This window comes from Micropterus dolomieu, linkage group LG11 (genome assembly GCF_021292245.1).
Source record: "Micropterus dolomieu isolate WLL.071019.BEF.003 ecotype Adirondacks linkage group LG11, ASM2129224v1, whole genome shotgun sequence".
NCBI classification, from domain to species: Eukaryota; Metazoa; Chordata; class Actinopteri; order Centrarchiformes; family Centrarchidae; genus Micropterus; species Micropterus dolomieu.
In genome coordinates this window covers 21,763,792-21,787,743 of record NC_060160.1, presented here as the reverse complement: position 1 = coordinate 21,787,743, position 23,952 = coordinate 21,763,792, and the positions used below count along the sequence as shown (strand labels likewise).

Below are 23,952 nucleotides of genomic sequence, written 5' to 3'. Positions count from 1 at the left end.
CAGGTCCCTGACTTCCAACCTGTCGTGAGAGATCGTATAATGAATAGGACCTTCGCCATCATCAGTCCCCATTTCCAGAACTTCAAGGAAGATGACTGGTTTGCTTGGTTCCATCTGAAACTGGTCCTTGTCCTCCCAAGTTTCACTCCAATGATGCTCGAGAACGCAACCTCAAACATAAACTGCACAAACTACCATGTTGTGTGAGTAGCATTTCACCAACAAGCAAGATTCCATTGCACCAAAGTACAAAACGGTAATGAGGGACAGCGTAAGAATGTTTCTTTTCACCCTGTGCAGAGTGAGTGGGCTGGCCGGAGCTTTCTGCGCTATGCCGTTACATAGACGACAAGGAATCGCAGACGTTCTGCTGGGCTACTTGAGAAAATCTGCCGGTGTCATCAACAAACCGGGTAGGTCTGACAAAGGAAACTGCGTCGTGTGGTTGCTTGTGTGGACTTATTTGTAAAAAAAAAAAAGTTCTGAAATGGCAGTGAGAAGACAACTGGCACTTACGTATGCTAACATCCATTTACGTGCTTTAGTTTGCAGGCAGGAAATTGACAATGATGCAGAATGGCTTGAGTCAAACTTGGGTCCATTTTCCCTGTACACAACATACTCTGACCTCAACGTCTTCAACCTCTCTGTGGTAAGTCACACTTTTCAATATCAATCGTTTTTTAAATAATGTATAAAAGTTGGAATTTCTCATTGACAATTGTTTTACTATCTAAGGGACAAGCTTTTCTTATGTCACATATAGCCAAAGCTTCAAACACAGTAATACAAGAGATAGGAACTATTTGCAGAAAATGTAATAGAGCAGGTTCATTTTAGTGATGTATTGACAATGTCCACTGCGACAAAATCTACAGAGTTATAATAAGTAAGGCAGAAATCAAAACCCAGTCCAACATAAGCAAAGAAAGCCAATGTCCACAGTCCAAAATCCGAAGTCCAGAAACATGCAAGGTCCAAGCAAAAACATATATGATTAAACCAAACAGTGGGAAACTAACACTTGAAATAATGGTTGGATCAGTGAACTGATTCAGAATGAGGGAATCAGACCAACCAAATTCCCTAGTCAGGAGGAGATACAGTTGAACTTTATCAGATAGTCAGCGAGCACACATACAAGTATCAAAGTTTACAGCGACACAAGATGAAGGGTTTACTAACATAAAACAGAATCAAATCCCACAACTGTGACAGTTGACTGTCACCGTTAAAACTCAGTAAGGGGTTGTTGTCAGCTTTACTATTAGTCTAAAAAAAGAGTGCAATAAAGAAAGAAAGACATTGTTTTCAACGCGCTTAGAGCAAGATAAAATGAGTGAGACAGAGGCAATCTAGCATAAGTAAATGAATAGGAGAGAAATAAATGAATAAAATAAATAATTGTAATGGCAGTTTAGTCCTAAAGCAGAAATAAATAGTCTACAGTAGAGACTTGTTCTGGAATTTTCAGTCTTCTTACCACCATTGCATTTGTTCTCTGAATTCATTAATTACATCCAGCTCAAACATTAGTCACAAAACCAAAACCAAATTAAAAGTACTGCACAGTTTTGTTGTGCCACCACTGTTCTTTTAATCCATTATGGGTCTTATTATCATGATCTGGATTATTTTTTATGTGTTTGAAATGCAAACAGGAATGTATAAAGGTGATATCCATATGTAAACTTTGCCTCTTTTTCAAGTTTTTGGTAACCCGATTGAGTATTCATGAGCGAATGTTTGCATGTGGATCTATGAGAATATGTTGTCAAGCCTATAGAGGCCATTACTTGGGTTCACAAGGTTACAAAGAGTAATGGTTGTCTATATAACTGTAAAAAATGAGAAAGATTTGATTAAAATTGTTAAATATGTTTTTTGTCTTTTATATCTCTCTTAGGTGACAATACTAGACTATCTTTCATCAAGACAAAAAGCTGAATTTCTCCTTGAACCAAACAACTTGTCCAATGAAACCCTTGTGAGACTTGTGTTTACAGAACTTACTGCTCTCTCAACAAGTGTGGAAGACCTTGACTCTTTCTTTGATAATTTTGTCAGAGGTGCTTCAGAGGTGAGTATTTTAATCATATTTAGCTTATGCCTTTTTCCACTAAAACAAAATCTCCTGACAAATTATTAATTTTTTTCTAGCAAAACCTGACAACCATTGACCCAAGAGTGCGTGACACCATTCTAAATCTGACATTGATGGCACTTGCACCAAAACTACCCATGTTAGATGCTGAGGGAATCAAGTTATGGTTCCAGGTCTATCTACCTCTGTTCCTCCCAAGCATTGGTTCAAGCACATTTGAAGTTATTCCAAGAAATATCCGCTGTGACTCCTTTCAAGAAATGTGAGTGAAATCTCAATTTTCTTTTTGTCATATTGATCAGAAGGGAAGGGAATTAGAGAATGTAAAGATCCTCTTACATATTGTGGTGAATGGAAAAATTTTTGTCTTCACAGTGTCAAGGGGTGCGACAATGTTTTCACTCAACTCTCCATGATGCAGACCCAACAGGTTTTCACGTTCATAATGGACTATCTAAGCAGATATTCCTCCTCCGGTAACTTAGTTAGCATAATAAAATAACATTGCATTTGCTACTACTTCTGTGCTATGAGTGGCATAACATGTCTGGTATGCCATGTTCAATTTAACGACTCAGTTTTTATATTCCCAGGCGTCTCATGTGTTGAATCTGTAATTGAAGACAGACGTTGGCTAGAAGACAACTTTGGTCGGTTCCGTGTGCTTGCCTCGTACATAGATTTTGTGACACTGAACAACAATTTCAATGGAGTAAGTATTGCCTTTTCGTCCTTGTCCAGCCTAAACGATCTGAATCTAAAACACAAATAATTCCTACTTTCCTTGACCAAGGCCTTGACATAGATCTAGAATTGGTCTCTAAATCTTTGCCAGTCTGCACAGTCTCCAAAGAGGAGAATCCTCTGGAACCCCACAAATTGGAGACAGCTCCAAATTTCTTACATATTATACTCCAAGAATAACCAAAACACACAGCCAAAACAGTTAGCTTGTTGGTAAGTTGCAACCTGTTGGATGTCAATCACTTATGTGTGTGTGTGTGTGTGTGTGTATGCAGGGGTGTACTGGGACTGAAATTCAGCCCGGGACCTTGAGACGGACCGGCCTTTTATGCAAACTTTCTCCTCTTTCTGCTCCTCCTCTTCCTTCTCTCCCTGCCATTCAACATGGCTGGGGTCATCATCACCCTGTCCCTCTCCATCACCTCCACTGACCTTAACAGCTAATATAAATTCAAACATACAGAGATTACTTGCTTATAGAAGGATTGTCTTTGTGCGATAACACATTGCAAACTGTTGTTTATAATATGGGCTATATAAATATATATCCTAATATATGTCTGTACATAAATGCAAAAATAAAAAAAATCAGTATATAATAAATGCATTAGCCTCCTAATTATGCACCTGTCTCTGCCTGTGCAGGGTCCTGCCTCACCTGCTACAGCAACCTTTCTGCCAAGAAGTCGGTTAATTTGGCACATTTAGTTACCTCTTAACATTTGGCACCACACATTTCTTTTCCCTCTTTCTCTCTTTTCACCATATTTACCATCTCTCTTGCACCTATCACACAACCCAGCGCTGAGTTCAGCCCCGACAAAACGTTTGGAGATTGAACGTGCCCCAGATGAAAAGTAAACTTTGATCTGCGCCGTTGAGCCAATCAAATTTCAGCAAAAACGAAGATCGGTCCAAGTTGAGAGGTATCGCTTGTATCCCCCCTATATATTGAAAGTATTGGTTTGGCCCAGTCTGTTAGACTCACAGGCAGCTTCGCTGCAGAAACTGAAAATAAAAACTTGTGACCCCCAGCCTGAAATGGACCGGCGGTTCAGGAACACTCCCAAACTCCACAATGACCAGTCTGCCCCTGTTTGTGTGTGTGTGTATGTGTGCGTGTGTGTGTGTGTGTGTGGACAGAAATTCTGCTGCAGTCAGAGTGCGTGTGTAAAGGGGGCAAGACAAGGACAAAATAAGGATAAACTAACCAAAGCTACATTCGATACAACTATTAAACACTAAATACTTGCAGTTCAGTTGCAACAATTACTTCAATCAGGTCTGCATAGTAACCTTTAGATTAAAAGGTGAAACGTACATTTACATTGCAGGTACATTAATTTGACCGGTAAACACACCATTATTCGTGCTTTATCCATAAGGACATCACTTTCCTTTGTTCCTTCAAGGCAAATGTATTTTTACACAGTGAGTGCAAATACTAAGTCAGCTAATTAGGTGTCTGTATAACATGTGAGGTTCATTACTCACCTACGAGTTCCACTGTTGCTGAGTCCTTACTGAAATCCTGTACTTCTAGGTGGAGGTTGCAGATCTTCTCACTCTCACTCAGCTGGCCCAGCTCGCAGCAACTCCCTCACAGCTAAAGACAACGCAAGATGTGACAAAAATCATGACAGTCATCAACCCTGTTGACTTTGGTGCTTTCTTTGACATAGTGTCACCGGCCATTAAGGTAAACATTTACATAGCTGACCCTCTTTTTTGCTCAGTAATAGTCAACATTGTTATTATACAAACTATCAATACAATTTGAAAAAAAAAAAAATCTGTGTCATCTAGTGGTTGTATCAAGAAAGACTGTATTTTTCACCAGGATTGTTAAATTTTTTCAGACACTTGCCATCAGAATAATTTGAAAGCAGAACCTAATGGTCAAGTGTGTGGTCCTGTTAAATTGAATTTCAATTAAATTTTATTTATATAGCGCCCATTCATAACAAAAGTTATCTCATTGCACTTTTCATATAGAGCATAAAGCTTTGGCTCCCATTCTACTTTTGAAGGACCATAAGTAACCCTGCATTCTTGGAGTGCAGTGCTCTAGCATAATAAGTACTATGAACGCTTTAAGATATGATAGGATAAGATAGGATAAGATCAGCCTTTATTTGTCTGACAGGTCAGAAATTTCACATATTACAGCAGCAATGGAGCCTGACCTGTAATACGGCCCAGGTTAAAAATACTGAAAACACTGTCTTGGCTTGTAACCTAGTGAGCCTGCTCGACTCTCAGTCAAACAGGCACAATGGCTCACCTTCCAAAGGCTTAAAGCCAAATGGTAATTTCTTGATGCATCCATAAAAATGGATGCATTTTGTATTTTCAGTTGTTTTTTAAAAGCAACAAAGGAACACATATTTTACTTTTTAAATAAAATGAAATATCTGACCAATAAATGGTAACATTAACATAACATAACTGTTTTACGTTCATGTAAACCATTTAGTTCAAACTCTTATTAATACTAAGTAAAATTCCCCCAGATCCACCCAACCAACTACACAGAGGAGGTGAAATCTGCCTTCCTCCAGGAAGTATTTGACAGAGGGAATCTGTCCTCTTTAGCCATCAATGACACAGAGTTCCTGCTGTGGCTCAGGGTTCGGCTGAGCCCTCTCCTGGTAAACCTCTCTCCACGCCTGGTCACACCTTTATTTGACATCGTGGAGAACAGAAGTTGTAACAGCAGCCAAGAGACGTAAGTGTTTCTGCGGGGGTGTTCGTGATCATTGTGATAGTATGTATTCTTAATGGCTTAGACTTTTATTTATCTGACTTTAGGATTAGATTGTTGGACACGCTACATGTGACACTCACCAACAACACCCAAAGGGAGATCTACAGAAGGATCCTCCTGTTCCTCCAAGGTTAGTACAAGAGATAATTTTACAAAGCGGACAATAAAAATAATGAGGATGCACATCTATGACAAAAGAGAATTTGTTGTGAAGTGATTAATTTGTGTTTAAAACAGGTCCAACGCCCCTGAAGTGTTACAGAGGTGGAAGCTTCTATATCTATCTAAGAAACACTTTCCTCAGCTTTGGCTTCCCAGATTTGTCCATGTTCAAGTCTCTTCTGCCACAGACACGCAAGTCAGAGGTAACACATAACAATACAGACTTTTTAAAAAAAAACATGTGGAGGATGAAATACAGACATCGACTTTTCACAGGAGGATTAATATAGTATCACTTAATTTATAAGTTACCACCTGGCAATAGCTGTAATGCAAATGACCACGGATGTAGAGCATCATATCAAAATGCTCCTCCGTATACTACAACTTTTTTAACTGCATCTGAAACTGTCTTTTTTTTTTCCCCCTTTCAGCTCCTAAGTACCATCAGCACCACAGAGCTGTTTCAGTTCCTTAGTCAACCCGATGTGATTAGTAACGACTCTGACATCTGTGTCATCTTCGACAACTACAACAACACTCCTGCCTTCCTAGAAACTGTATGTCCCTCTTCTGAATGCTGCTATGTAACGTACATTATTACTGATGAGACATGTCACTTTTACATGTTGAAATTTGTTTCACTGTATACATTATATGTAAACAATACATCAAATGATCATCAGCCTAAAATGTCACCAGTCTCTCATTAAACATGCAAATACACATGTGTGCCATCAGGAGGATGTTCCAGATAATGTGAAAATGGTGACGCTCCCCTGTGTTTGGCACTTGGCACTGAGCAGCAACAGCAGATCTGAAGTTAACTCCTGGTTTGACGTACGATTGAGGAACTATCTTAGATTCCTCAGCAAGAGCCTCATCAGCTTCAACGAAGTGCAGAATGCTTCATGTCTCGCCCTTCAGAAACTGTAAGTGTCTTTTTCATAGTGTCAGAACGCTCCAGGCTACCATGATGGATTACATGATAGACAATGTTGTGTTGTTTTTCTTCCGATAGAGTCTATGTAACGGGAAATAACTTTACGTACAACTGCGCTGAGTTTGGACGGGGTGATGTATACACCACCATCAGGACTTACTTGACAACTGGTAAGATGCATTTTTAAATGCATAAAGATGGATTCGTAATACAAGTGTTTAAAATTCAAAGAATTACATTTTTACTAACCCAGTCCTCATGTTTTATAGAAAAGAATCTAATATTGAGTCCATCTAGGTGGAGTGCACATAGTTGCAATTATATAATGTTTTCAACCAGGGTTTTTTTTTGGAAAATGCTATCGTTTTGTCATTTAGTGTAAGTGGGGAATTGTCCACACCCACCTGTACAAAATAATTTGTGCAAATAGTGTGATTCTACCATATCATTGTATTGTAACTTTGACCACTAAGACGACTGGATTTTTTAAACGGAATTCCTGTTTAGTGCAGCTTTAAATTTTGTAAAACAAACTTTCCATCACAAATGGGTCAGCATGCAAGTACAGCAGAGTCGCTAGCATGGCTAAAGACTCTTAGTTTTGTTTCAGTGTCAGCTTCACAGGTCTTTAAATGTTTGAACCATCATAAATCATATAAAGATAAAAACTGATTGTTATTATATTAGGTTATTTGTTCACACGGTTCTGGCTTTTCCCTGTTTCCACAGGCTCTGAAGTCAGATGCTACAATGCCAGTGATTCAGAACTCAGTTCCACCGCCTGGTTTGTCAATTACATTGGCAATTTTGTGACATTTATCACTCTGGATGATCTCATCACCTTTCTCTCCACAAGTCAAGTATGTCCTCATATTGGTTATATAATTTATTAGTTCAGGGTATGCCTACAGGAAAAGCCCATTCTTCCAACACCATTGGTCTCACACTGCCGCAACCTGTCTCCCGCTCACTTTGCCTGAGTGGTAGCTTCTGCTCTACCTTCCCTCAACACATTTTCCTCACTTGAGGTCAATGATGCCACACAATCTCTGTGCTCTATGCTAAGCTCGTGCCTGGATAGCCTGTGTCCTCTATCCACCAAGCCTGCTCGCCCAAACCAGTCCCACCCGTGGCTAACTGATACCATCCGTGTGCTCCGTACTGATCTCAGAGCGGCTGAAAGAAAATGGCGAAAAACAAAAGACCCCGCCGACCTTAAGGGCTACCAATTGCTCCTATCCTCCTTCTCAACAAGCATCAGTGCTGCCAAAACTGCGTTCTGTAATAACAGAATTAGCAGTGCCACTGCCTCAGGGAAATTATTTTCCACTTTTAAAGCGCTACTAAATCCACCTTCACTACCCACAAACTTGTCTGCTGATACTACTCTGCTTTGCTACCTTCTTCACAGGCGAAGTGGCGGCTATAACTAGCCAATTCTCTGAAACATTCAAACTCAACCATTGTATCAGTCCTACTACATCTTTTCCTCTGCCCTCCCAGGTCAGTGGTTCTTCACTCTCCTTGTTTACTCCTCTCACAGAGAGCGAAGTATCAGAACTCTTGACCTGTAGCCGTCCAACTACATGCCCACTGGACCCGATTCCTACGAATCTCCTCCAAGCCATATCTCCTACCGTGGTCCCGACAATCTCTCATGTGATAAATACTTCTCTGGCTTCAGGAACCTTCCCGACCACTTTCAAAAGGGCCCGGGTTACACCCTTGCTCAAAAAGCCCTCACTTGACCCAACTCAAGTTGAGAACTATTGACCAGTTTCTCTTCTACCATTTTTATCCAAAACTATTGAACGGGCAGTATTCAAACAGGTCTCAGAATTCCTCTCACGGAATGACCTCCTAGATCCATACCAGTCTGGTTTTAAGAGTGCCCACTCTACTGAAACGGCTCTTCTGTCTGTAACAGAAGCCCTAAGGTCAGCTAAAGCTGCAGCCCAATCCTCAGTTCTTATCCTGCTTGACCTATCAGCTGCCTTTGACACAGTCAACCACAGGATCCTGCTATCCGCTCTCTCAGCAATGGGCATCTCGAGTAAAGCACTCCTGTGGTTCGAATCCTACTTCTCGGGGCGTTCCTACAATGTGGGGTGCCCCAAGGCTCAGTGCTAGGGCCCCTTCTCTTCTCAATTTACACCACCTCACTGGGGCCAATCATTCGCTCGCACGGCTTCTCTTACCACTGCTACGCAGACGATACGCAACTCTACCTATCCTTCCCGCAAGGCGATCCCACCGTCTCGGCGTGGATCACGGAGTGTCTCTCGGACATATCTGCATGGATGAAGGCTTGCCACCTTCAACTAAACCTCACTAAGACTGAACTCTTGGTCATTCCAGCCAAGCAATCTATCCACCATAACATCACACTACAAATTGACTCCTCAACCATCACTCCAACCAAGGTGGTGAGAAACTTGGGTGTCATGATTGATGACCAGCTGTCCTTTTCAGACCATGTTGCTGCTGTCTCTCGGTCATGCCGCTTTGCTCTATACAACATAAGGAAAATCATCACTAATGCTTGCATACAGAGTGACTACTGGGTCTGCACCCATCTACCTAAACTCCATAATAAAAACTCACGTTCCTTCTCGGCCGCTACGCTCCTCCAACGAACGCCGCCTGGCTCTGCCATCACTTCACACAAAGCAATCCCAGTCCTGGCTATTCTCATCTGTGACTCCACGATGGTGGAACGAGCTACCACACGCCATCAGAGCAGGGGCATCCCTCTCTAACTTCAATAAACTCTTGAAAAGAGTCATCTCTTCCGAAAACACTTCCTCTTATAACACCTCTAACTCCTAACCTCTAACATGCATGTCCTGTGCTCTTCTTCTTCTATCCCCTACAATGATCTTGTATTAATAGCACTTTTTTGTTTTGATTGCACTTTTTGTTAACTCTTCCTTCCTTCCCTAGGTAATTACCCAATTGATGTGATATGTACTATGAGCTCTTACTAGTACTTATTGCTGCTCTTACTAGTATGTATGTACTAGTATGTCAGTTGTAGATCTGTATTTGATGCTCTGTTGATGCTTGTATGTTGTTCCTCAAATGTAAGTCGCTTTGGATAAAAGCGTCTGCCAAATGAGTAAATGTAAATGTAAATTTAAACTTGAACAAAATATAGAAGTTGTTAATTTAATTAGAATAGCCATAGCTTTCCCAATTGTAATGTAGTTTTGTTTAAATCTATTTTCATTTCATTATTAGTTTATTTCAGTTAAGCCTGACAAAACCAAAGATATAATTAAATAATTTATGAAACCCTCTTTGTCTCTATATTTTTAAAGAGTGAAGTGTTTTTGGTGGACCAAGCCAACCTGGAGCTCTTTAACAACATCGCAATCCCGGCAAATGTAACCAACTACTACATCTCACGGCTTTTTGCATTCAACCCAACCTTCAGCCCTTTACAGTGAGTGTGATTTGACACATTTGATTAAAAATTTACTTGTGCTATGTATATCATACATATTATTTAGTGGATGAATGTTAGTAATTCTGTACATTAAAATATAAAATGTTTTTTTATTGATTTTATATTTAGATTTTATATATTTATATATTTGAAGTTGAAAAAAATGACACTTTTCATCTAGTCTTCCAGGCCTTTTGCTGTGCTCCCCTGATGTCCCAAGTTCAGCATATTCTTCTATGAATGAAGCTGATACCCTCCTCATCTTGGATAAGCTGAACAAATTATGCAATGGAACAGAGGACACTGAGGTATGACAGCTTCAGTAGTTTGTGGCTTTTTTTATGGATAAAACACTAAAACAGTACATTGCACATATCACAGAGTTAGACAGTTTTAACCTCTGTCCTAAAGTTTTTAAATATTGTTGAAAAGAAGATTTTATTCCATATCTTTAATCCTTTTGATCAGTTCAGTACAGAGTTTCAGTTCATTGTTGCTGTCGACAGTTTCTGTGTAGTTTGTGACAGGCTGGGTTTAAAATAAGAAGCTATATGAAGTGTTCAGTTTTGAAATACATGGTCTGCTGAGTCAGCTTTACAGTGTCTGAGTGGTTAGTGTTGGAGCCCTCAGTTAAGTAAGAATGAGATGCGTGTGTTAGCACTATGATGGAATGACAACCTGTCCAGGGTTTTCCCGTCTTTCACCCAGTGTACTGTAGAATCCAATCCAGGCTGTCATGATCCTGAATAGGAATAGAATTAGCTGTTAATAGGTGATGAGAATGGATCAGTTAAAGATTTGCAATGTTGAAAAGGCCTGTGTGTATGTAAAATAAACTGATTACATACAGAGTTAGTGTACGTATAGTGCTTGTAATTCTGATCCTTTTCGATGTGCCAACAAACCGATGCTCTGTGAATCTGCTCAACTCTGTAGATAGTGGAGCATGTCTCTCTGTCTCTCTTCTCTCTTTGTCATAGCTCCTTTTTATGAGTTGCAGTGTGGGTACATGCTAGCAGTTTATATGGGTGCATCAGTAAGGTTTTTTTGTTGTACACATAAATAGCCGGAAACTGATAATGGTGCAGTATTATTTATTTATTGTTTATTTGTCTAGGGACAAGTACATAGCATGGACTAGTGCCACATACCACAGCATTTATAGCTAGTTTGAAATGCCCAACTGTAGAAAATAGCACAAAACCTACAACAAAATATACAGCACAAAACACAATGACACAACAAACTGACCATAAAACACATTTGCAAGCGCAAGATAATTAATGAATACAAGTGTACTGTCCAAAATTAAATTGCACAATTATATCATCATCTAAAGCAACTTGATTGATGTAGAACCTGCCCGTGACCAGGAATGTACACAGTAACTTAGCTGTGAAAAGATCATGCATAAAACTTTAACGAACTTTAACGTCTTTAACGAGTCTAAATGTTTGTAAGTTTGCCTTTGCAACCTTCCTCACCATTTTAACATGTTTCTCACGTGCTCACTCTTTCTCTGTGTCTTTCTGATAATGCTTTGAAAATATTGTGCATGAATCTCATATCGTTAAAACAGTAACACTACTGTAAAATGTCCTCAGTTTTATTTTTTCATAAGTGTGTTTTATTCCATAGGTATTTGCAACTCTGGGATCCAACATCCAGACCATTACAGAAAAGACCTTTGTGACCCTGGGAAATGCCAGCTCAGGCCTGTCCCCTGGCCAGCTCACTTCAGTTGCCCCGTCAGTGCTGATTTCTGCTTTGTCCACCTTGAGCTCAGTCAGCAACTGGAGCCTGCAGCAGGCCACCATTATCATCAAAAGCATGACTTCCTCTGGCTTCCAGGTAAATTACTTACTGTCCACTTAACAGGGTTGATAAAGACTATTGTTTAATTATGGTTGTATTAAATATAAAATGACCCTCAAGTACATTATGCCACTTTGGCTTTGATAAATGCGCATGTGTTAAACAGATCAACAGCGGAGTCTCCCTGCAATCACTTGGCACACTTGTTGCTGGAGTTCCTTCAGAGACAATGAAAAAAATCCCAGCTTCTGAGCTACTCAACATCTCCATGAGCAGCACCTTTATTTCTAACATGCTGGCAGCCCCAACAGTCCTCCAACAGATCTTCGTCAACAAGGTACAAATTTAACTTTAACCACAACATTGTAGCCATGATTCTCAAGTCGGGGCTCACTATGCTCTTCTCTGCATGGCTTTACACCATTTATTTTATTTCTTTGTAGTTAAAAATGTTAATACAGCCTTAAATCTCTATTTACTACAGGTGAACTTTGAGCTGTGATTTCAGTTGTTGAGTTAGTGCATTAATGAATTCCATTACATACATTGCTAGACTTTCAAAAAGCACATTGGCCAGATTTATTATAACGTGCTATATGCCAGGTTGATATAAATGTATGTAAAGGCAGAAAATAACATTCAAGAACCCCAAAACTTAATATGTGTTTTGTGCGTAGTCACTTAAAGGAATTTTGAGAGGATGTCTGATCTTTTTAGATCATTTCTGTGGACGCAAGCCCAGCCCATGTGATATTGAATGTCCCCGATGCCATGGCAACTAAGATCCCACTGTACAAGCTGATATTCTCTGAGGAGACTGTGAACATCAATGTGATGAACAGAAATACATGGACGCAAGATCAGGTCAGTATGTGGTTATACACAAAGAATAGAGTTAAAATAGTTGATGCTTTATATATTCAAACTGAAGTCACAGACATTCTATCACAGTATTAGAAATTATGTTTATTCAGTGGTTTCCCAAGATGTGAGATCTTTTCAAGACATAAAAGCAACATTTACTGACTCTCATGTCATTAATGTTTGCCACAAACATAATGACATGAGATTCAAATCCGATATAATAATACTTTATTGCACATGTAAATAATTTCATATTTATTTTAGAAATCTTCATATTTATATAGGGTTATTTTTATTGTTGTTGCATAGTGTGACTCCTCTTTGACATAAAGTAAAATTCTTTTAGTATTATCAGGTGATTACAAGACTAAGGATAATTATCAACAGCCCATAGGCCCCCTGTTACATTTATATTCAGCTAGAGGGGAGTGAAAATAACCTTAAAAGTTGTTCAAAAACACGCAGCCAAAGTCTCACCTGTCTGAAAGATGCTGAAATAGGTGGACTAAAATCACTTGAAATTTTCCAAACACAAGTTTCAGTTTTAGCTCACATTGCTCTGTCTGTTCTTCTAGGCTGCAGTGTTATTTGGGACACTGAGTAACACAAACTTTGACACAGAGCAGTAAGTAAACAAGTCTCATAACAAATTTTAATAAATTTATTTATTAAAATAAGATTCATCATGGGCTATTAACTTTCTTTGTGTTTTTCATTGTCTCCTGCAGGCTTTCTCCCTCTTTGCTGCAAGGCTTCACCTGCACGTCAGTACAGAATATGACAACCACCAGGATCCAAGAGCTGATCTATGCCTGTAGGCCAAGGACAGGCAGGGCCAAGGTGGCGCTGAAGGAATCACAGGTAAATTCAAATGAAACCTACCTGAAACTAAACTTAACTGAAAAACATCACTATACTATTTATCTTATGGTGATAATCAAGATAAGTTGGATGTATTATACCAGAGTCATTAATTGTTTTGGACTACTAACTTGTATAACAATTAGTATTATTCTGTGCCTTTGCATAATTTTCTACAGCTGACTTGCATGTACAACCTACTCAATGGAAAACTGTCCCAGAACTTCACAGATTATCCCTCAGGCATGCTTCTCTACTTAAAGTAAGTCTATCTCCAAGCATTTTATTTTACTGACCTCATTGTGTTTAAAAACAGTATACATTTAAAACAGTATACATTGGCTTATTGATTTGATTTTTTACCATATTTAAGTAGGTAAGACCCGTTGAAATCAGTAATCTCTTTTACCAGGGGCTACCTGGCCAAGACAGCAGCATGAAAACGGTTACAGACAACAACAATAACCTTAAGAAACATATATGATTGACACATTTATGTGTCAATAATTAAAGCAACATTATGTAAGATTTGTTTTTTTGTACGTTTTGGCGCCCCTACCATGTAACTCACCGCTGTTATAAATTACAGCTGTACACATACATCTGTTATGATGACATTATTTAGGATTAAAAAGTAGCAAGTCCACAACTTATACGAAACCAGCCAAAGATCAAGCAAGCGCTTCAACACAAGACATAAAAAGCCAGTCCAGTAGCAAGAAGGCCAGCTGGGCATCTGTCCTGCATCCTTTCAGCTCTTTTAGGTCATGCCAACGAGTTAAAGCCAGACTTGAACCGATTACAAGTCAGTGTACCATCAAAATCCATCATGATTTTGGAGCTGGTATTTTAAGATAAAATACTACATAATGTTGCTTTAAACTAAATTCAAAAAACCTACCCACAGTGACAAGTACCAACAGAGTTATTCATCATTGCACTTAAGAGATTTAAAATTCGACTAAATATCTTAGTTTCTTAAGTTCTTTTTGAAGGTCATGTGAGGGGAGCAGATCCCATAAAAGCTTTCTTTCACAATTCATTATGGTCACCTCAAACTATAGCTACAGTCACGATTCTGTGCAATCAAGGTACAAATTTGTGATTTACCCAATTTCCACATCTTTATGTCTATTTATTACAGCAACAAAGATGTCAACGGAGCCAACTGCAGGTCATACTTTTCCGCATTGGGTGCTGCAGACTTCTCTGTGACGTCCAGCGTTTTGAACAAGGACTCACTGCTATTCAGTAAAGCCAGGACATGTTTGGTGAGTGCCATTAAATTAAGGCTTGCTATGGGTTTGCTAAGGTAAATAGGAAACATACATATAACTCTTATTGCAAAAACAAAAAACATGAAATGCAACTTCAATCACCATTGTATGGCATCTGTGAAAAAATATGTACATGTATATTTATATACATCCATATATGCAAAAGTTGCACATTATTACTGTAAACAGTATAAGTAAACACAATTCAAGGATTTGTGGTACAATTTTAAAGTAAATACTGTGTTTTTCACTGTCTAGGGTATAAGTGGTGTGAATCTGAACAGAGACGATGTGGAGGTGCTGGGCAACTTGGCCTGCACTCTGGACAGCTCTGACATCCAGAACGCTGATCCTCTCATCCTGGAAAAACTCAAAGCCTGTAAGAACTTCTCTGACAGTCAGGTGGCTGCCATGGAGAGACTGCTGCTGTCTGGGAAAACTCAATACGGGTACAAGAATTAAATCAAATTAAGAGACATTACAACTGCAGTTTAAAGGATAAGGCGGGCAATATTCTAGATTGTTCTTAATTTCTACAAATCCAATAAAAAGACCAAAACCAGCAATAGAGCTCTACACAGTTCCGCTGGGTGATATGTTCATTCATTACCACACTCTGTACACACACTGTAATTTAGTTTGACTCAGTCTCACATACGCAGTCTTTAATACATACTACATTTCTGACTCACTACCAAATGCTAAATAAAACTGCCTAACAAATGCATTTTTCTACTGTTTGAATAGCTTTTGTTAAAAATGAGTGTCCAGCTGTTTTAAGAAATGAATAAGACTTCTTTTAAAACTGAACTGATATTTGTAACTCATTTTAAAAGATTTACTCCATAGGAACAAATGGATGAGTTTCACAGACAGGATAGGGGAGTGGGACACTAATGAGAGACAGAGAAACACAGCATTTATTTTGGTCTTTTGATACGATTTGTTAGCAATAAGAAAAACGAAGAATAACATCAGCCTTATACTTTAACTGTGCTAAATATAACATTATATATTGACAAATCATGACCTTTATTTAGAGGCATTTTTATATACTAGATCTTTAACCGCCATGCAACAAATTTTGCATCCTATACCACCAAATGGGTAGCAAGGTAACACGCCAGACTGTATGAATATATCATCTTCTGTTTTCAGGAAAGTCACCACCTGGAACATGCAAACACTGGAAAACCTTGGTATCTTACCGCTATATTTCACAAGAAATATCTGGGACAATTTCCAAACGGTATGTGTTTTGTTTTTATTGTTTCTTGATAATCTCCAATAATATTCATTTAATTTCATGGTTTTAAAGTACGTTGTAACAGACACCTCATATCCATTTCCAACTTGTTAAAAAGCATTTGTTGTAATGTTTTTCACAGACAACAAAGAAAATGTTCCTTAAGACATTTATGCCTCAACTGAGGCAAACAAATACAGAGAAGAGTAAGCTCAAAATGCTGTTTCAACAGATCAGCGCTCTCAAACTAATACGAGCAGCAGGTAAAGAGGAACAAGGCAGCAGGGCCTAGCATGTTTTTTAAGTAGCAGCTTATAGAGTACAATGTTTTTGTGTGTGTTTAATAGAATGACATAATGATATTTTCTTTCATTGGCCAATTACTCTCAAGGCTGCTTTGAGGGCAACATCACCCAGGTGACAATAAGTGACCCTTCCTTCCCCTTCGGCTACGCCCAGACGCAATTTGACCTCTGCCTGGACATCCCCGTTCTGAAGGACAACCTCAACTCTATCTGTGAGAAAGTGGATGACACTGACTTTCAGAAAATTATTCTGAAGAAACTCAACCAGGTAACATCTCTTGAGACATATTTATTGGATTACATGGTTGTTTTGAGTTGTTATGTGTGAATGTGTTATTATGGGACTACAGTCATCATGCCATGTCACACTGGCAAAAGTGGTTATGTTTCATGAGGAAATGATGTTGGGATAATTTTACATGGATTACAGTATATTTCAACACATTACCATGTGGTACTCCACATTCTCTTTTCTACCAGGCATTCCCATCTGGTGTTTCTGAAGAGAAAGTTCAGGTGCTTGGTTCAGTGTCTCGTGCGGCGTCACTTGATGACATTGCCAAGTGGAGCATCACCAAAATTGACACCCTTGCAGCACTCATGAAAGCTAATGATGGACCATGGGAGGCAGCACAGGTACAATGCAGAAGGATCCTCAAAACTACAAAATGTCAGAAAGATAATCATTCCTTTTGCTCACTTAAGGTGTTTTCTTTAATGTCATTTAGAGCAAAGCTATTATCACCATGTATCTGAATACTTCTGGGAACTCCCTGGGCAGCATTGAACTCAACAGTATTGACTCCAACCTGTGCTCATTAGACACCAGTACTCTGAAGACGATCACCCCAGACAGTATCAGGTAGGTGGGAGCTGAAAGATGCCTAAACATGGTCACTGTGAGTGATTATAAAGACTTGACACTATATGTTACTTTCTTCTTGCACCCTGTCAGAAATGCCAAACCTCTGAATGTGGCATCATGTTCATCTGAGCAGAAGAGAGTCCTGTATGAGATCAGCAACACTTCCTTCAGCTCACAACGTGCCGATGCCAGTGCCTATTACAATTTAATTATGCCCTATCTAGGTAAGAATTCAGTGTATGTTACCTGTCTTTCCAGCTGTTTCTTTATCTGTCATGAACACTCCCCACAAATTGCCTGTTTTCCTTTCTATTCTGATAGGTGGGGCACCTCTGTCAGATGTAGTAGCACTGTCAACCCAGAACATCAACATGGACATACCCACTTTCCAGAGATTGGATCCAAACGTGATCGCTGTAAGGATTTTTATTAAAGAGTTGTGAACATAGAGGGTTGTGGACATGTACCATCTATTGTTATTTTATTGCAAATATACTACAACTTAGCTGAGGTAATTAATTTTACTTGTTAACACTGTAACGGATTTGGGAGAGTCTAAGGGTAAGGGTACACAATTATTGAATCGAAGGATGATAATAAAGAAAATATGCATATTTCTTTCTTGCCGGGAGTTGGTTAAGATGGTTTATACCACCTTCAAAAAAAGTTTAAGGCAATATGCAGCCAGCTGCTGATTAGCTTAGCTTAGTATAAAGACAGGAAGCGGGGGAAACAGCTTCCCCTAAGATAACCACCTCTAAAGTTCGCAAATTATCACGTTTTATATCCTTTGTTTAACCCGTATAAAAAATAAAACAAATGACAATACAAGGGGTTTAAATTGCTGTTCCTACCTGTTTGCACCTTTCAGTTATCCGGCTGTTGGCTGTAGCCTTACAGATATGACACTGGTATTGATCTTCTCATCCATTCCATTACTGGTTGGGAGGAGCACACACCCATCACTGGCAGTTGTTTAATGTCCTTCTTCTGAGACTGATTCAAGAATAAGAGTTTTTCATTTTTATTAGGATGAGCCAGTTTAGTTATGTCAGAAATCTTAAATCTTGGCTTCTGCAGTTAGGTCTTTGTCAACCACAGGAAGATGATGAGTTTAGGGCTGCAACAAACGATTGTTTTCACTGTCAATTAATCTGCTGATAATTGTGTTGTCCATATATATTTAAGATATATAATTTCAGGAAAAAGAGTAAGTTTCCCAAGCCCAAGATAACGTCCTCAAACAATCTTGTTTTGTCCACAACCCAAAGATATTCAGTTTACTGAAAATATTCACATTTAAGAAGTTGGAATAAGAGAATTCTTAAAAAATTACTCAAACCAATTAAGTGATTTTCAAAATAGTCAGTACTTTAATTTAATAGTTGTGATACCCTGTAATTTGTCCTACTTTCGATTTAACACAGTATACTTTATATACTAGCAGATTGCAAAAAAAGTTACAAAATGTAGTATGTTCTTATTGGGCCAAGTATGCCAACCCTAACAGAAGTCTGACAAGCTGTTTTTTGCAGTGGTTAAATATTATAGCCATTTCTAAATTTGATTAAAATGTTATGACAATGGTGTCTCAAAAATATATGAAGCAACTATCTTTTAAATCTATTATATTTTCATTGAAGTTAAGTGTCCAGTATGTAAAAAAACTTCCTCAGCCTCTTCATTGTTTCATTTGAAATGTGCAGGGTTTGACAGTGACTAATGTGCAAGGCCTGATGGGTAACCAGCTGCGAGATCTGAAGCTGTTTGAGAATGATACTGTGATTCAGACCTGGGTGAACATGCAGCTGCAATCAGAACTGGACAGACTGGGTCTGGGCCTGACCACCAACAGAACCGACCCAACCACTGCACCTCCCAGCTCCGAAAGCACCACAAACACTGCTGCATCACCTGCAAGCAGCACTGGTGCATCAACACAGGGTAAAAATATATATCTTTTGTGTGTATTGAGTGACAGTAGATTTTATGTGCACACTTTGGCATACTGTGGTTTCTAGTAATAGGAACCTACTTGCATTATGTGGTGCAACTCTTCAGCTAACTGATAAGTAATCACTGCAACGACAAAAAAAAACAAGCTCTGCAACTTAACATCAAATCTTGTATCAAGTCGTGTCTTATGTTTGCTTTGAAGAAACAATTGAGACAGGTAAATCATCTAAGGTTAGGGCAAAAGATTCATTCTAATTGTATATCAGGATTATATACTGGCTTATGGAAAGTTAACAATAAGAACAACCAAAACATCCTGACCAAGTAAACTGGACTAAACACATAGTAATGAACTGTAACTCAGAAAGACCCACTAGCTTTCACTCTGAACAGAAAGTATCTCAGTTGTGCAGTGATATTGTTAGGCTGAGTTAAACTAGGATCAAGGAGCACGGAGGCAAAGGTTAGAATCAAACACTGAGTTTTATTGAACAAAAGATGCTTTGAAGTGATCCAATGGACAGTGGTGGAGAGCGGACAGACAGGTAAGTAGCTGATCCCCAAAACAGTGAATTGATAGACAGCTCACAAACAGAAAATACTGGGAGGGAGGAAACAGCGGAGGGGGGAAAGCCAAACCGTGATAGTTATCCAAGCAAGGTTAAAATCAATTGCAACTGGACTTGGTTGAAGATACTAGAAGACTAGTAGGGATCTCAGCTATTTAACCTCAAGGTGGCCCTGTATTTTTCAGCAACAAGAGGATGCAAATGCCCCACAGTTGATGTCAATGACAATTAGAATCTTTATGGCAACATCATGATTATACACTTTGTATTTATTTAGCATGGCTACCACAGCAGGCCAGTTCCCCACATGATTTAATATTTATTGTTTGTTGTCTGTACCAATTTAATTAGCAGCCAGTTAAAGATATGCAATAAAGTGGTTGTAGAGCAAATGAAGTAACACTGTTGGGTGTTGACTGACTTTACAGTGCACCGTCTAACTAAATTTAATCTCATCCATAGGAACCACAAGTGCAATCGTGACTACAAAGACAACAGCACAAGGTGAGCAACTACAACTCATTTACAGTACCAATTTACACACTGTACTTCCATGATGTAGAAATACTTAATTCTATACACAGGGGTACAAAATATTGTATTTTATCCATTTTCAACCATAAATGTAGTAACAGTCTAAGTAAATGTACGTTTTTGGCTTTGATTTCTAGAAAACACCACAAGTCGGGGAGCAGTGCTTGCAGAACACCCAACAGCCATATTCCTGGCTGCTCTGCTGACAACTTTGCTGCAAATACTACAACAACCAGCCTAAATATGAAATTAGAATCCTAATCAAATCCTAAATATGAAATTAGCATCCTAATCAATTAATAATCATCAGTTATAAATATTCAGTAATTATTCAATTATATTTTAAGTAATAATTACAACTTGAGTGATTCGTTAATATAAATGTTAGTCTTATTTAATTATTGCTGAAGAAAATTCCTTCATTGCAACAGCATTTCTGCTTCTCTGCATGTTGTAAAATTGTTTTTGAGCAATCACAGGAATCAAAATAATATGTTTTAAGTGGTGATCTGGGATGTTACTCTACATTTACTGGGATTTTGTATACATATATCATAATAACATGTTCAATCATTATAAAAAGCTAAAAAAATAAAAGAGTACAAGAAAAATACATTCCTCAAATTTACTATTGTAAGAATTTACACTGTATTGCTTTTCCTTAAATTAATAAATGCAAATTGATACATATATGATGCTTGGTTTTTTTTTTTTCTCTTGGAGCTCTGATTTTTATGGATTTTACCTACCTACCACAATCAAATCCAACAAAGTCTCCAAAGTAGCAAAGTATGCACTGAAAATGATAGACAGAAAGATTGTTCTACTTGTTAAGTCTGTTAATAAGGCAACACTTTCTTACTTTAGCTAGTTTTTTTAATCCTGACTTTCATGTAGAAAATGAATTTGTGTGTATTTCATGTTTAATAAGCCCAAGAAAACGTCTCGGGTTACGTATGTAACCCTTGTTCCCCTTCGAGGGAACTCGAACTGCGTCGGTGACGACACTATGGGAACACCTCTGGGCGTGGCAGGGCTGAAACATGAATGAAACTACTCCAATCCTATTGGTGTTGCTAGAACGGTAGCGTGTGACGGCATGACTGGAGGTGTATATAAGCACGCCGGCACACAGGACACATTAGCCCTTTTCTATGAAGCAAGGCACTCCAGGCGGGGTGAGGTGTGGCAGACCGACGCAGTGTCTCGTTCCCCTTCTTGGGGAACAAGGGTTACATACGTAACCCGAGACGTTCCCCTTTGAGGGAACTCGAACTGCGTCGGTGACGACACTATGGGAATGAGAATACCCACTTAGGCCGCGCTGAAACCCCGCCTGCCCCCAGCGTGCAGAACCTGACGGCACGACTAGGAGGAGAGCGCATGGGTGCCGGGTGCAGAAGGAAGGTCCAGACTGTAGAACCGGATGAAGGTGTGAAGGATGGCCCAGCCAGCCGCATCACACAAATCCTGGAGCGACGCCCCTGTGAGGAGGGCCCTAGAGGCCGCCATGCCTCGAGTAGAGTGCGCCCTTAAGGCCATAGGTGAAGGTAACCCGTGCACCTGATAGGCCAGGGAAATAGTCTGAACAATCCAGTTGCTGATCGTGTGTTTGGAAGCGGGGAGCCCAGCCTTGGGGGACCCGAAACACACCAGCAACTGGTCTGCTTTCCTCCACCGGGAAGACCTCAGAGTGTAAATACTCAGTGCTCTGACAGGGCAGAGCAGATGAAGTCTCCCGTCCTCCGCCGTCACATGAGGTGGGGGATGAAACGCCTGCAGCACCGTGGACCCTGCCAACCTGGATGGGACCTTAGGGACATAGCCAGGGGTGCAGGATGGCTCTGACCCTCCCCAGGGAAAACTCCAGGCATTGCGGAGACACCGAAAGTGCCTGGAGATCCCCCACCCACCTCAGAGAGGTGATAGTGATGAGAAAGGCCATCTTAAGGGTCAGGTGCTTGGCCTCAGCCGACTCCAGGTGTTCGAAGGGGGCCTCAGCCAGCGCTTCGAGAACCACCGCCAGGTCCCAGGTGGGAAGCCTGGAACGAGTCACGGGTCTCATCCTCCGGGCTCCACGGAGGAAGCGCACGACCAGTGGAAGCCTCCCCAGAGGCCCATCCCTCAGAGGGATGTGGAACGCCGCCACGGAAGCCACATATACCCTGAGTGTGGATTGGGAAAGGCCAGCAGAGAAACGGTCCTGGAAGAACTCCATAGTCTCTGGGCAGGTAACTGGGTCCACCGCTCGTTCTCTGCACCAGGTGGCAAACACATTCCACTTCAGGCCGTACATCCTTCTCGTGGACGGGGCTCTGGAGCTGAGCAGCGTCTCGACTGTTCCTGCCGTGAGGCCCGCCTCCAGGAACTGGGCCCCCTCAGGGGCCAGACCCACAGTCTCCATAGGGCGGGGCAAGGGTGAAAGACCTGGCCCTGCACCTGAGACAGCAGGTCCTTCCTCAGAGGGACCTGCCATGGCAGGCCCTCTAGGAGCAAAATTAAGTCCGAGAACCACACTCGGGCCGGCCAAAACGGGGCTACTGATGGACCTGCTCCAGAACCCCTGGAAGCAGAGCGACTGGGGGAAAGGCATACAGCCGCAGCCTCGGCCACGTCTGTACCATGGCATCCAGCCCTAGCGGGGCTGGGGGTGAAAGGGAGAACCACAGAGGACAGTGCGTCGTCTCTTGAGATGCAAACAAGTCCACGTCTATGGGGCCAAACTCTTCACATAATAACTCCACCACCTTGGGGTTTAGTCTCCATTCCCCGGGCCTCAGCCCCTGTCTCGACAGCAGGTCTGCTCCCTGATTCTGGGTCCCAGGGACGTACATCGCTCTGAGGGACAGCAGTCTCTGCTGGGACCACAGCAGGATCCGATGCGCCAGCTTGCATAATGGGTGCGAGCGCAGACCAAGCGTCGTCGAGTCCTACACCACCCCTAGGAACGTAGTCCGTTGGGCGGGCGTCAGCACGCTCTTCTTCGCATTGAGCCGCAGCCCCAAACGCTGAAGGTGGGCGAGGACGACATCTCGATGCCGAACCGCTAACTCCCGAGACTGAGCCAAGATGAGCCAGTCGTCGATGTAGTTTAATATGCGGATGCCCTGGAGCCTCAGCGGGGCCAGAGCTGCATCCATGCATTTGGTGAACTGTCGGGTCGGAAATAAGGACCGGCCGGGCCAGTAAAAGACCTGGTCCCTACCCTAACCAACGTAATAAACTCAATAAAATTACTCTATTAGATTTCTTCTTTAGTGGTGCCGGCGTAGTCAAAAACTTCACTGGAGACGGTCAAGAGTCGGTGCAAAAGAGTTTATTCCAATAAAGGACAGATAAACCCGAGCAACATCCCTGCAGGTCTCAGGATGGAACCGAGTTGGTGGTCAGCGAACATCGCCTTATATTCACCTTAAGCTCCACCTTGTCCCTCCCTTCAGGTGGGCGTTACATCTTAACTCCTCCTTATCTCCTCCTTCTAGGTGGGCGTTA

General features: G+C 40.6%; 1 protein-coding gene across 1 annotated transcript; it reads left to right on the top strand.

Annotated features, from left to right (window-relative positions):
* The first annotated feature begins 39 nt into the window (after positions 1-39).
* LOC123979429 lies at positions 40-21,037 on the top strand. The gene is made up of 35 exons (XM_046063344.1): positions 40-203; positions 301-413; positions 546-652; positions 1,907-2,080; positions 2,161-2,366; positions 2,480-2,580; positions 2,698-2,816; positions 4,392-4,547; positions 5,362-5,576; positions 5,660-5,745; positions 5,853-5,980; positions 6,212-6,337; positions 6,519-6,709; positions 6,799-6,890; positions 7,450-7,580; positions 10,041-10,165; positions 10,350-10,476; positions 11,807-12,019; positions 12,150-12,320; positions 12,701-12,847; positions 13,423-13,472; positions 13,576-13,708; positions 13,888-13,970; positions 14,853-14,979; positions 15,244-15,434; positions 16,144-16,234; positions 16,374-16,494; positions 16,623-16,804; positions 17,017-17,172; positions 17,265-17,398; positions 17,492-17,625; positions 17,723-17,817; positions 19,108-19,345; positions 20,389-20,430; positions 20,598-21,037. Exons 1-35 carry the CDS (start codon positions 40-42, stop codon positions 20,699-20,701), a joined length of 4,773 nt encoding a protein of 1,590 aa, XP_045919300.1. The 3' UTR covers positions 20,702-21,037.
* The last annotated feature ends 2,915 nt before the right edge of the window (positions 21,038-23,952 follow it).

Bases quoted from the DNA above. Each gene is read 5' to 3' on its own strand.
- LOC123979429 (XM_046063344.1), top strand. From the start codon at position 40: ATGAATAGGACCTTCGCCATCATCAGTCCCCATTTCCAGAACTTCAAG. The intron at 10,166-10,349 runs GTGAGTGTGATT...CTTTTCATCTAG, and splicing joins CCAACCTTCAGCCCTTTACA to TCTTCCAGGCCTTTTGCTGT. The intron at 19,346-20,388 runs GTAAAAATATAT...TCTCATCCATAG, and splicing joins CACTGGTGCATCAACACAGG to GAACCACAAGTGCAATCGTG.